This window comes from Schistocerca gregaria, chromosome 6, assembly GCF_023897955.1.
Source record: "Schistocerca gregaria isolate iqSchGreg1 chromosome 6, iqSchGreg1.2, whole genome shotgun sequence".
Classification (NCBI taxonomy): Eukaryota; Metazoa; Arthropoda; class Insecta; order Orthoptera; family Acrididae; genus Schistocerca; species Schistocerca gregaria.
Window position 1 is genome coordinate 479,731,211 of NC_064925.1, and position 14,764 is coordinate 479,745,974.

Here is a 14,764-nt window from a genome sequence, read left to right on the forward strand (position 1 = left end):
ACATTACATTCAAATTACAAGCAACTGCAGCATCTGATTTTCTCCAAAAAATATTACTGGCTATCAATAGAACCTGCCAACATCTTATTTAACTGAGTGAAATATATTTTCAAGGAGACAATGAATAATCTTTAGACAACCACTGTTGGGATTATCATCATCTCCACCTCCACCTCCACCATTCTCAAATGTCACATGGATCATTCTGTCAAATAGCCAAATGCAGCAGATTTTTGTGGTTTATCCATGGACTTAGGACTGCAGTGCTCCTCAGCAGGCCAGAGGCCATGGGCAACAGATATCAGCAGGAATTGCGACTGTCTTACTGCAAGGACAATGTACAGTGCAACATTTTAGAGACATTTTATTTATTCTAATACAGTTTGGCACTTTGAAAGTAGTTAATATATTAGAAAGTATGGTTGATAAGAGGAGGAAAAAGTGGCAGTCACTGGCAGTTTTTATACTGTGTACTCACATATATTGTGAAGGAAAAACCACAAAATACCAGTAAAATAATAGTCATAACACAGTGGGCAATAACCGACCATAACAAACATAGTAGAACCAACATTTTATTGGCAGTCGCCTATAGTGTTGGTTTACACAACTCATTGCTGCCTAATACACTTCTTTCGAGAGGTCTGCTTTTTTCTGAAATAAGTGAAGCAATTTTAAATCTGTCTTGTGGTTCCAATGAAATACATATTTTTGTCATCAAATGTGTTTAGTTTTATCGAAATAAAATAACTTCTGTGTTCTTAATGAAACATATATAACATTTGACTTGCTTTCTCCATCTAAACACAGTTCATCGCAAAGGTGTTGATGTTAATACTTTAGATTTTTGCTCACGTGTTTAGAAATACAGAAGTCCTTACATTTATTTTTTTTTTCCCCCTTACCCTTGAGATCTCAAAATTTGGCCCACCAGGGGGCCAACAGCTCTTTGGTGGCTACGTGTGTGGTGCGCATGGGTCCCTGAGCTATTGCAGCCTTATCCTTTTCTGGGCTGCTTTCCCTTCTCCTTCCCTGGCCTTTCTTCTTTCCTTTTGCCCCTTCCATTCCTTCTCTTGGTGTTCTTTTTTGTGTCTGCCTGGCTATCCTCATGACTTTGCTTCATGTTGCAGTTTTGGTTGGTTGGGTTTCCTCCACCTTTTTGGCTTTTCTTTCCCCTCCCCCCCCCCCCCCCCCCCCCCCCAGGGAATTGGACCTCCATCTCTAAATTTGAAATCTGTAGTGCAGGCCGGTTGGTATTTGGTGTTGATTGCTCTCCTCCTCCTCCTCCTCCTCCTCCTCCTCCTCCTCTGCTCCCTTTCCCCCTTCCCCTCCCTCCCCGCCAAAGCCCTTTCACCTGCTTTCTAGGTATCATCTCAATAGCCTGTCCATGTGGTGGGGTTGTTCTGTATCCATCTGGCTGAGCCCCCTGATGCCACAGGGATAACACTGCTGATACCTGTGCTGTGAATGCCTTGTGCAAGCCTAAGGGTGGTTGCCCATCTTTTCGTGGCATCGGAACTCCCAGCAACGACCGTCCTGCCAGGCGGCCATTGCTGTGGCTGGGTGGTGCCTACAAGTCGAGCCCCTGTTGAGAGTGGGTGGTACCAGGGCTGATCTTTGGCACATGAAATATGTTAAACTCTCTGGCAGGGCTGGCCGGAGTGGCCGAGCGGTTCTAGGCGCTACAGTCTGGAACCGCGCGACCACTACGGTCGCGGGTTCAAATCCTGCCTCAGGCATGGATGTGTGTGATGTCCTTAGGTTAGTTAGGTTTAAGTAGTTCTAAGTTCTAGGGGACTGATGACCTCAGCAGTTAAGTCCCATAGTGCTCAGAGCCAAACTCTCTGGCCACTCTACTGTGGTTGTATCTCTTCCTTAACGTAATTCTGTATCAGTTCCTGTTTCTGCCTTTCCAGCCTTATGCTCCTTGGATGCACCCTGGGAGGAGGGCCAGACATGCCAGCTTGGGGCAAGACCCTTTCTACTGTTCCTGGTGTGTACCAGGACTGACACGGAGACTTTTGCTGCCACCAAACCCATTTTCTTTGTGGGACATACTGAGGACAGGTTTGGTGAAGTAGTGTCATTAAGCAAGATGAGCTCTGGCTCTCTCCTTATAAAGGCAACTTGTGCCAGTCAGCCAGCCTCCTCCTGTGCCTACAACTGTTAGGAGGCAACCCCATGGCTATTGCTCCTCACAAGTCACTCAGTATGACACAGGATGTAATTTTCCAAAGGGACCTTCTCCTCGAGTTTGGTGATGAACTTATGGCTAATCTGGAACAACATTGCATTCATTTCATCCAGCGTGTCCAGAAAGACCCTATGGGCCACTGCGTAGACACTGGCACTTTCATCATGACATTTGCAGGGGATACCCTGCTTGAGAAGGTCAAGATAATGGTGTACATATGTGATGTGAAACTGTACATTTCACCTCCCATGCGTTGCTTCCATTGCCTCAAGTTCGGCCACATTTCCACGTGATGTGATGCCACCCTCATCTGTAGTGACTGTGGCTGCCCTCTTCATGTTGGGGACCCGTGCACCCCACCGCCTAATTGTGTACTCAGTTATGACTTCCCCTCCTCGCCCCTCCCCCTTATCTCCATTCTGCCCCCTTTCCATTTCCTCATCCTCGGCAGCTACTGTTCCTTTCCTTCCAGGAACCACTCCTCCTCCTCATCCTCATCCTCATCCAGGGAAAATGTCCTCTTTTCTGGCTCCTGCTAGGGATGGGGCTCTATCTCAGAACACCCCTCCCCAGCACTGTCAGGACAGGAAGCTTGCACGCTCTGGTCGGAGGAGAGACTTGCACTCCAGGACCCCAAGGCTACTCACTCTCTGTCCGATTCCGAAATCACTGCCACCTATTCCCTTGCTGACAATGCCTCTTTCCTCCCTCCGAGGGAGAACAAGAAGCATCTAAAGTCAAAGGACAAGGCTTCCCTGGCTTCTTGGAGGACTTCACCCCTCCACCTCATCCCGAATCAGACTCAGTTTTTATGGATATCACCCCATCCTCATTGGTTAAGACTATCGACCAAGTGACTTGACCTCCCCTCAGCTTCTTTATGTCTCATTTGGACTCTCACCACATGATAATCCAGTGGAATTGCAGCGGATATTATCGCCAACTCCTGGAAATACAATGCCTTGTTTCTTTCTACTCTTTGTTCTATCTTGCTCTTCAAGAAACCCACTTTCGTGATGACCTCTCTCTAAAGTTTCGTGTTATGAGCGTTCTGTCGGAACCTTGCTTGCCCTGGGATAGCGTCTGGAGGGGGGGGGGGGGGGGGGGTCTGCACTTTGGTTCACACCAATGTCATTAGTGACTGGATCCCCCTTCATACCAACCTGGAAGCAATGGCAGTTAGACGACTGCGGCAATCACCATTTGCAAAGTCTATGTCCCTCCAGGTAGGCCACTTTCTTATGTTGAACTGTCTATCGTATTACAGCAACTCCCACCCACGTATCTCCTCCTCGGGAACTTCAGTGCACACCACCCCCTGTGGGGGAGTTCCACTTCGTTGGGTAGGGGTCTTCTACTTGACCAACTTACTACAGACTTTGAATTGTGTCTCCTCAGTGACAGTTCCCCTACCCACTTCAGTGCCACTCATGGAACCTTTACTGCTCTCGATCTCACCATCTCCTTCCCTGCTTCGTGACTTGCCTACATTGGTCATGCTGTGATGATCTTTGTGACAGTGACCACTTTCCAGAGATTCTGTTATTCCCCTGCCGCTGCCAGGCAGACAGGCGGCCTCCTTGGGCATTCTGCAGGGCCAACTGGCCTTTATATACGTCTGCTCTGTGCACTTTGATACCTCTCTCTAGGGCTGCATTGACGCTGTCGTGCAAGGTATTTCTGCCACTATTCTTCATGCTGCTGGCACTGCTGTCCCCCTATCCACAGGTCCCCCTTCTTGTCGACCAGTCCCGTGGTGGACCAAGGATGTAGCAGTCACTGTCCAGGAGTGCTGACAGGCACTGCAACAATTTAAACGACACCATTCACAGACCAACCTCCTTGCTTTTAAGCATCTCCGTGCTGAGTCCCATTACCTTATTAAGCGGAGTATAAAGGAATGTGGGGATGGTATGTTTCCTCCCTGGGGACATATGGCTTTTCATCGCAGGTTCGGTTCAAGCTCTGTAGTCTTCTGGGCCACCAGTGACAGTCAACTGTCCAGGGGCTTACCCTCCAAGGTGCTCTGTCTACTGATCCATTGGTCCTTGCAGAACACCTCGCGAGACACTTTGCGACAGCATTGGCATCCTCTTCCTATCTTGACACCTTTATCTGGCAGAAACATAGAGTTGAACAGACCCACCTTCTGTTTCAACCCTCGCCAGGCTGAACCCTTCACTGAGTGGGAATTCTTGCAGGCTCTTACCTCTTCACGTGACACGGCCCCAGGCCCAGATTCCAGGCACAACTAGATGATCCAGAACTTGGACCTTACACTGAGGCAGTATTTCACAGTGACAAGACAGTGAAGTTATCCCCATCCTTTAGCCTGGGAAGAACCCACATCTCTCGACAGCTGCTGCCCAATTAGCCTGACGAACATACTTTGTAAATTGCTTGAGTGGATGGCTAGCATCCAGTTATGTTGTGTACTTGTATCTCAGGGCCTTTTGTTCGCGTATTAGTGTGGCTTCTGGGAAGAACGATATCGAACTGACCATTTACTCAGATTCAAAACTGCAGTCCGACTGTCTGTTACTAACTGTTGGCATCTTGTCAGGTCTTCTTTGACCTACGTAAGGAGTACCACATGGCTTGGCATCATCGCATTTTAGTTGTCCTCTGTGATTGGGGCTTTCATGGCCCCCTTCCAAATTTTTTTTTTTTTTGTTTCCCCCCCCATTGGCTCTTCCTGGTCCCAGTGGCACTTCATTCAGCAGTCCTCGCATTCAGGGGAATGGTATCTCAAGGGTTCCGTATTAAGTGTCACACTCTTCCTCATAGCCATCAGTGGGCTTGTAATCTCTGTTGGTTCTCAGGTTCCCTGGCATTGTATGTTGACGATTTTTGCACTCCCACTCGATAGCATCTGCTGAGTGCCAGCTCCAAGGGGCCACCCGACGGACCTCTGAGTGGACTCCACCTCCTGGCCCACACATCATGGGGTGCAGACCATGCTACCCTTCTCCATCTTTACAGTGATCTGGTCTTGTCCGGACTAGGTTATGGAAGTCAGGTTTACGGCTCAGCTGCTCCTTCCGCTCTGAAAATACTTGATCCTGTTCACCATTGTGGGGTGCGTCTGGCTGTTGGTGCCTTTTGCACTGGTCCCGCTTACAGTCTTCTGACAGAAGCGGGGATTCCCCCACCACGAATAGGATGAAACCAACTCATGGTTTCTTACACGATCGCCATTCACAGATTCCCTGACCATTCCGTATACCCTGTCCTCTTTGCAAGCGAGGGATGTCTCTCTCCTGATTGCTGACTCTGAGTGTGATTGCCGGTTGGAATGCGTCTCACTTCCCTCTGTCTGGATATCCATCTCCATTCACTGAAATGTGCCCCGTGTATTTCCTCTCACAATCCGCCTTGGGTGGTGCCTAGACCACAGATTAGGATCGATCTATTCCAGAGTCCTAAGGTATCTGTCACCCCTTTGGTCTTCCAGCATCTTGTGCATTCCATCCTTGCAGAGTTCCAGGTTGCTACCATCTTCTACACTGATGGTTCTAAGGCAACAGATAAATCTGGATACACTTTCATGCCTACTACTGGCTTAGAACACCATTTATTGCCGGAATCATGTAGTGTGTTCATAGCAGAGCTGCTAGCCGTTACCAGGGCACCATTTTATTACTCAGGCCTCCCTCCAGTGTTTTAACATGTAGCGACTCATTGAGCACCTTGCTACTCTTGTCTTCCTTTGATCTCTGCTGTTCATGACCTCTCCTTCTTTGGCCGTGCCGCCTGCTCAGTTGTCTTTCTCTGAGTCCCAAGTCACGTGCATATCCAAGGGAATGGATGGGCTGACTGTTTGGCTAGATAAGCTGATACTCACGTTCAATTCCCTTTCGTGACTCCAGCTGCAGATAAGCAGATCTACACTCATGCTCATAAATTAAGGACAGTTGTAGAATGTGGTGCCACACAACGTGGCACTACACAAAGCTGGTGCTGATAGCGTAGGCACATAGGAAACAAACACGACACAGATCAAGTCCGCGGTATCGGTGATAAGTCGAGAAAACTGTCCCAAAACACCTGGTGTTACACAACACCACTTTTCCTGCGCATGTACCGCGACATCAGTATGGGATATGATCACCGTGCACATGTACACAGGCCACACAACACGTTAGCATACTCTGGATCAGGTGGTCGAGCAGCTGCTGGGGTATAGCCTCCCATTCTTGCACCAGTGTCTGTCAGAGCTCCTTAAGTGTCGTAGGGGTTTGAAGACATGCAGCAATACATTGACTGAGAGCATCCCAGACGTGCTCGATTGGGTTTATGTCTGGAGAACAGGAAGGCCACTCCATTCACCTGAGATCTTCTGTTTCAAGGTACTCCTCCTTGATGGCAGTTCAGTGGGGCCATGTGTTGTTATCCATCAGGAGGAAGATGGGGCCCGCTGCACCCCTTAAAAGGCAGACATACTGGTGCAAAATTACTCTCCGATACAACTGACCTGTGACAGTTCCTCTGTCAAAGACATGCAGGGGTGTATGTGCGCCAATCATAATCACACCCCACACCATCAAACCACGACCTCCATATGGGTCCATTTCAAGGACATTAATGGGTTGGTATCTGGTTCCTGGTTCACGCGAGATGAAAATCCAGCAAAAATCGCTGTTCAGACTATACCTGAACTCGTCTGCGTGAACATAGCCTGAGATCAATGTTCCAATGACCCATGTACTGTGTTCTTGACACCAGGTTTTACGGGCTCTCCTGTGATCAGAGGTCAGTGGAATGCACCTTGCATGTGTCCAGGCGAACGAACCATGTCTGTTTAGTCATATATAGACTGTGTGTCTGGAGACAACTGTTCCAGTGGCTGCGGTAAGGTCCCGAGCAAGGATACCTGCAGTAGTCCGTGGCCGTCTGCGGGCACTGATGGTGAGATATCGGTCTTCGGGTGGTGGTGTAAACTGTGGATGTCCCGTACTGTAGCGCCTGGACATGTTTCTTTTATGCTGGAATCACTGCGATAATCTTCAGATCACACTTTGTGGCACACGGAGGGCCCGTGCTACGACCTGCTGTGTTTGACCAGCCTCCAGTCGCCCTAGTATTCTACCCCTCATAACATCATCAATAGGTGTTCTTTGCGCCATTTTCAATACACAGTCACCATTAGCACATGTGTAAACTTCTACACACTTACTCGCAGCACCGTACTCTGACATGCATCAACAGACCTCTGCGTATGTGGACTGCTGCCAGCTCCACCATGCGATGACCTCAGGTCAAACTGGCCACCAGTGCATTGTTTCACCATGTATCCTTAATTTGTGAGCATGAGTGTATGTCAAATCTCTCTTTGCCTGAAAGTGGAATGACATCTGGTACACCATTGCCCTCACTAATAAACTCCACACAATCAAGGAGAGTGCTGTGCTTTGGTGCTCTTCCTTCCACTCCCCTTGGAAGAGTCCACTGCTTTATGCCGTCTACACATTGGTCGTACCAGGCTCACCCATTGTGTGGAGCCAGACTGACGATATCCCACATATTGGTAGATTGTCCCCTTCATGCTAAGTATAGTCTTCCTTAATTTTAATATTAGCAGATAATTCATGGGTGGTTGAACTGGTCCTCTGTGAAAGTGGTTATTTCCAGTTGTAATATTTTGCTTTCCCTTGGAGCAGAGGCATGGTGATTGTGGTTGGGGCCTCTCTTCACGTTTTCTCAGTCTGGGAAACCATGACCACTCCCCCATGGGGAGATCACTCTTTTTTCCAGCTTTTAGATTTGCTATAACCTTTTATGCCTTTTGCTGTGTGTGTTTGACATCTCTGACTGGATCTATCCACTTTTAACTGACCCTCTCTCTCCTGTGAGTAACTTAGGAATTGCAGGTCTGATGATCTCGCCATTTGGCCCCATAAACCCCCTCAATTAATCAATCAATAAATCTAAAAATTTGTCAGGGAAAAACGCTAAAATATGTCTGGAAATCAGGGAATTTCACTTAGGGAAACTTGTGGCAACCCTGGTTATGAATCATTGTGGATTAATGCACTTAAGTAGCCTTCATCAAACCCCAAAGATCTTGTTGAATATGAAGGATCACTAATGTCAAAATTATCCTCCTTAAAATGAGAGAACTATTTTCTTGCTGTGCTCAGGCCAATTACATTGCCCCCATACACAGTACAAATATTTCTGGTGCCTCTGCTGCTGTCACCCCTCTGCTGAACTTAAAACAAGAATAATATGTCAGAAATGTTCAGATTTATTCACTTCCCACTTCATTTTCTACCATCCAGAGCACCACCTACTATCTCCAAATGATAATATGTAAACTCAAATAGCAATTGTGAACTATAAATAAAAAATGGCAGTTGATAAATAAACCCTTACAACCTGAATACCAATATGCAAAACACAAATGCTATGAACTTGTGCACCAATGTAATATATAACATCATCTCACAGTTTAGTGGCATGGCACTGTGATTAATGTGTAAACCCAACATTATAAAAGTCGTAGGTTTCCCTCTCATCAAAAACATGGAATTTTTTTAAATTTCTATAAGCAAAGACTGTGATTATTTTTGTTCAGCTACATTGGTAATGCTCATGTAGCCAGTATGAGGATAGTTCAAGGTAACCAAGGATAAGTTAGAAATTACAGTTTGCTTTTAGCGCTGAAACTGAAATTTTTTTGTCTTTAGTTTGTTTGTCGAGGTTAGCTTCAATCGCTGTGAAGAAAGTGATTGTGATTTTAGTTGTGGCACAGATTGTTGGCCACTGTTTCTACGGATACATTGCACACCACAAGGTTGTGGATGGGATAGGGCATGAGTTTAAATTCAGGACTACAAAACATGTTGTCTGCAACATTTCAGTCTTTGGTCACTGAAACTCAGGTGTCGACAGAGCATCTCGCATTTCTGTCGTTCCTTGTGGTGGCTTCTTCCAGCATTGCTCTGTGTTTCACATTAAGAGCATTTGCATGGTTGCCATAAGTCCTGGAAATCAAACATGTCAGGGAAATATCAGAGAAAATTGAAGAAAGAAAAAAAAAAACACTGGAAAATCTTGTTTTTGTCTCAGTAGATGAAATGGTTTGTTTACTGAGGTGTCATGCATTGTCGCTGACTGCACAGTTGAGTGCATGCGCCGCTTCCCTACTCCCTCATTACTACTGCTTTTCTCATTCCTGCCATTTCTCTCAGGCTGCACTTCTACCACTCCCTTCTGCTTGCAGTCAGCACTGCCACCAATTCTTGTTGCTAGTCTAGCAGCTGCCGACAAGAGGCAGGGAGGCTTGAGGAATAGTTTGTTTGGATCCGATTCTCAGAGACTGCAGTTGCGGCGGCTAGAGATGGCGGTCATGTGTGCATGAGTTGTGTCTGTGTGAATGTGTCTGTGCTCTCACTTTCTAACAAAGGTTGTAACCAAAAGTTTAGTTCTGAAAGTGTGATTATCTTTTCTACGTGCCTATGTGTGGCTCAGCAATCATCTTTACAGTGAGTTGTTATCTATCCTCATTATTATTGATTCTCAGAGTATTTGAACAAGTTATCTGTTGCATAGGTAGACCAACGTGGTCTCATTTCATCAACATGGTGTTTGTGGCTTGTGAATAGCTACAAGTGGATTTCCATGATGGGCCAAACCCTCAGGCCATTTCTGTAGGTATCTCTAACAGATCAGGCCTTCCGATTTGAACCCAATTGTTTCCCTATAATGTGCAAGCCCTACCTGTCAGATCTAGTCTCACCAATTTACCCAAATGCCGTTCTGTTTGTGTATGGCATAATGCGGCTGATTTTCATGCTTTATCCGTGGACCCAGGACTGTGGTGCTTCTCGGCAGGCCTTAGGCTGTGGGCTATGGATTCCAGGAATTGTGACTGTCTCACCACAAGTACATTATACATTGCAGCATTTTACAGACATTTGTTCTAGTACATTTTGGCACTTCAAAAGTAGTTTGTATATTAGAAAGTATGGATGATAAGAAGAAGAAAATTGTGGCAATTGTTGGCAGTTTGTACACTATGCACTCATATTTCTTGAATGAAAAACCACACAATACCCCTAAAATAATAGATATAACACAGTGAGTAACAGCTGACAATAACGAATATAGTAGAACCAACATTTATTGGTGGTCACATATAGTTTTGGCTTACACAACTCTACCGTGCCATATACACTTCTTTCAAGTGGCCTACATTTTTCTCAGGTTATTTCTGAAATCGGTGAAAGTATTTTAAATCTGTCTTGTGACTCCAACGGAATGCATATTTTTGTTACCAAATGTGTTTCGTTTTATTGAAATAAAATAACATCAGTTGTCTTAATGAAAAACATATACCATTTCGCTTGCTTTCTCCATCTAGAAACAGCTACTTACAAAAGATGTGGATATTAGTACTTAAGATTTTTGCTCACACCTTTAGAAATATGGAAGTCCTTAATTTTTTTTGTCAACTTATACCTTTGCTTACCCCTGAGATCTCAAAATTTGTCAGAAGAATATTCTAATTGGGGAAATGTCAGAGAAATTCACTTGGGGAAACTTGTGGCAACCCTGATTTGTGAAGTGATTCACTGTGTTTCTCTCTTAAATGCAGTGCATTCTGCATCATCTTGCTATTTATCATTGCTAACCACCACACTCCACTCCCAAAAGATCCCCATGCACTGACTGAGATATGGGCTAAGAACTAGAATTAGTGGTTAAAGACATGAAAACACCAGCCACAATTAGTGGACTACACATTCACATTTGTGGTCTCTCAGTCTTTCAGAATAAATATGAAAGCTAATTAAGCATAAATACTGAGGATGAGGATAAAAATGGTGGCACAAACATATTTTCTGAACACTTTTTCATTTGACGCAATCACAAAACATTAACTGGTACGGGCTTGCTCTGGCCCTTATTTGATGGTGGCTAGAGAAGGCTGATACCAGTTGATGTTTTGAAGAGTTTTCTGAATGAATAAATTGTTAACACTAATTCCATTTAACACATTCACTGTTTCATTGGACAGAAATGATAGTAGTTGCAATTGAACTGTCTCACTGTACTTTTCAGATGGTGCATACTAGCGAAAAAAGTTGATATTTTACATGATGGTTTTGTCACAATCCTGTAGAAAGGATCTAATAAGCATTTGACTATATTTCTAGCTAATGAAGTTTTCAGAATGATAAACACATTGACAAAATTCTCTTTTTTTATATGATTATTGTATAACATGACTTTTTTACAAAAAATAAAATCCATTGTATGCTTTCTTTTCAGTGATTATCCTCTGCAGCTTTTCTCACCTGTTATAGCAATATCGAATGCCCTATTCAACCGTACTATTGGGACAAAACACACACCATCACAAGCACAGAGATGATCACTGCCTTCAAGTGTTCCATCTAATATACCAGAAAATGTACTGATCTGTGTAATTAACTCAACTTTAAAAGACAGGTGTTTTATAATTCCTTTTAGTGCTACTTCAAATTATTTTGAAAACATATCACAGTTGCTTGAAAAAGAGAGAACTTTCAGGTTTTGGGCTTTATTCGTAGTGAGCCCATTCAGAAGCAGATCAGTTTTGCATAATTTACATGTTTTGCTTTATAATTTCATTGATGCAGAGTTATGGTACTGTAAGCAGTACAATAACAGTGTGGAGAAGGAACTAGTTTTTCCTCTTCTTTTCCTAAGAAATGTCTAAGTGATGTACAATCTGTGATTTTTTCCAAGTAAGTCAGCACAGAGAAAGAGTGAGTGTTTTAAAAGTTGTGAAATTCTAGTCATAAGACTTCTCCTTTTTACTCTTGTGTTGGTGTATACTCTGATGCACTGCTCACAGATGTGCAGTGATTTTGTGCCTCATTGACAAATTTTTTGCATATTGTTTAGTTATACTTTTATACTGATATTGATATGGATATAAAATATATACAACATATAACAATGTTTTTTTCTTTGTTTTAGTATTAATGTATTCCATGCAGTTGACAAACAGTCACATTGTAGTTCTAACTGTGAAATGAGCAGCTACACAAAATATGTCCTTATCGAGGTTTCATAAACTGTGTGTGATTTGTGATACATCTCCAGTTGAGATCAGGCAGTTTAACGTCAACTAGTTTACGTAACTCAGCTGAAATAAATCCTACTTCAATTGAAGTTTCGAGCCTGTTGTTACTGTCACACGTATGTAATTGATGTATCAAAGAAACACATGAGAATATGAACAAACCATCAGTATTACTAAATGAGTGACTGAGTTTGTGGCATTCAGTCCCAGTTGCAAGTTGCCTATCTAATAGCCCAGGGGAAATAAAATTTAATTTTCATTATTTCATATAAGTACTGAGCAAATTAAATGTGCTCTCATAATCTACTCATTAAGAGGTATAATTTTATTTTGAAGGTTAAACGTAGTAAGATAGGCACTACAGTATTGAGGTAGCATAACTATATCAGATTGTTTGAGATTGAGAGCACTTTTGAAGGAGGTGAATGACAGCGATGGTTGTGGTGAAGACAGGAAACAGCGTAAGATATATTTTTAATGCAATAGGACTATTTCTTGAAGGAAAAGATCACATTTCACATTAATAATTATAGTTTTATCTGTAGAACTTATTTTATTCTTTTATCAATCTAATAGGCATGTTAGATAATGGCAGTGTGGTGAGCAGAACTCTACATCTTATTTGCTCGACAGTGCTCTTTACGTGCAGGCATTTAACATCAATACATGATGTCTGTAAGTTATTACACTTCCAGATTTTATGACGGGTAATGTATTTGGAACAATGTTGCATGGTAGCAGGCTAAAATCTGTTAAACACTGATGTTGGCAGGAGCTTAAGGAATTCAAATAATAGTTCATATTGACCAGGACTGAGTTTGAAAACATGGGACGGAATGAGATGGGTCTCTAATTAGAAATTAATTGCTTACCTGCTTTCCTACACTTTCGTACATAGGTGTTACTACAGGTAATCATTCAAAAAATACATCTTGACCTGCTGCCTGCTTACAAAGGTAATTCAAACAGCGTGTTAGCAAATCTGCACGCCATTTTAGTACTCCGATTAAAAAACCATTATAGCCAGAAAACTTTCTGTTTTTTTTATTGAACTCATGACATTTCTTCTGTAACAAATGCTTTGACAATAATTATTCTGGTGGTAGAGTATGCAATGCGTGGCCAAGTAAATGTAATGGATCTACCCTTTTTGCCCCCCTTTTCTGTCCCATTGATCAAATACAGAGCTTCCATCCAGTCTTTATGAATCTGTCTTTGAAACTGGGATGACAAGTCAAAATATTATATTACACATTTATTCTTGTGAGAGGATCCTATTACCATACCAATATTTGTCTGCTGCACAAACTTGCAAATTGATCAAATGGATGATATTGAAAGTATTGGGAAACATCGAGGCTACTCAAAGCAAACAAGCCAATAGGCCTGAAAAGAATTAGTGAATAATTTCTCATGACATAAAGTAGCACAGGTGACTACTGAAGTTCATTGGAAGTGTAAAAGAATGGATTTTCAGAATTACATGTCAGTACCCCAGTGAATGACCATAGCTCCTAGAGGAAAAGTAGCTTGTCTCTAAGAATTGTTGCAGGTAAAAAAAAAAAAAAAAAAAAAAAAAAAAAAAAAAAAAAAAAAAAAACACTTGTGTGAAGCGGCTTATATCCCATTCACACACGATAGCTTACAAATAGTAGATTCAATATACCTACATTTTCCAATGGGCACTTGAAGTAATTACACATTTGTTGCCTCGTAACAAAGAGAGCTTTCACTCTTCCAGAATATCTTTGCAAATATATAATTCACTCAAAGGTTCCTTTTCACAGTAGAATCCAGGATGTTACAAGGGATGGCAAATGCTCAGCAGAAATGAAAATGCCATCAGCTGTGCAAAAAAGAGAAAGAAGCTGATAGTATCCAATGATAACACTGCATGTGAACTTCTAGAGCCTGCCATGTTTCTTCAATATGTACATATAATACTAAACAGTGACATGAAATGAGATAAACTTGTAGTCTAACAACAAAAATAACCAGTTATTGACAATATAATGTAAATGGATAGATAAAACATCTACTCGCCAAGTGGCAGCAGGGGAACACACACACAAACAGGTTTAACTTTTACAAGCTTCTGCAGCCAGTGTCTCCTTCTTATGGCAGAAGAAGAAGAAGAGTTGAAGGGGAAGGAAGAGGGGTGAAGGGAAAGGACTGGACAGCTTTGGGGAAAGGGATACAGTCCATAAAAACTACCCAGAACCCTGGGTCAGGGGAGATGTACTGCCATCTGGTAAGTCTCCCCTAACCCAGGGTTGTGGGTGACTTTTCTGAACTGCACCCCTTTCCCTAAACCTTTCTATTCCTTTTCCTTCACCCCTCTTCCTTCCCCTTTAACTCTTCTGCCAGAAGAAGGAGCCACTGGTTCTGAAAAGATTACTGGGAAAGTGCAGTCCATCTGTATAGACACTAGTGTACCAGTTTTAGAATACAGCTCCAGTAATTGGACTCCATATCAAGTAAGCGTTACAACAGAC

At 43.2% G+C, this 14,764-nt stretch overlaps 1 protein-coding gene across 2 annotated transcripts in view; it reads left to right on the forward strand.

Annotated features, from left to right (window-relative positions):
- The window catches only part of LOC126279013 (etoposide-induced protein 2.4 homolog), a 36,338-nt gene extending 24,179 nt beyond the window's left edge, over window positions 1-12,159 (forward strand). Inside the window, exon 7 of one of the 2 annotated variants that reach the window (XM_049979397.1) lies at window positions 11,471-12,158. In XM_049979397.1, the coding sequence (XP_049835354.1) occupies window positions 11,471-11,573 (103 nt within the window). In that variant the 3' untranslated portion in view covers window positions 11,574-12,158. Of the gene's footprint in view, window positions 1-11,470 lie in introns of both variants that reach the window. The other variant, XM_049979396.1, reaches the window with a different exon arrangement.
- The last annotated feature ends 2,605 nt before the right edge of the window (window positions 12,160-14,764 follow it).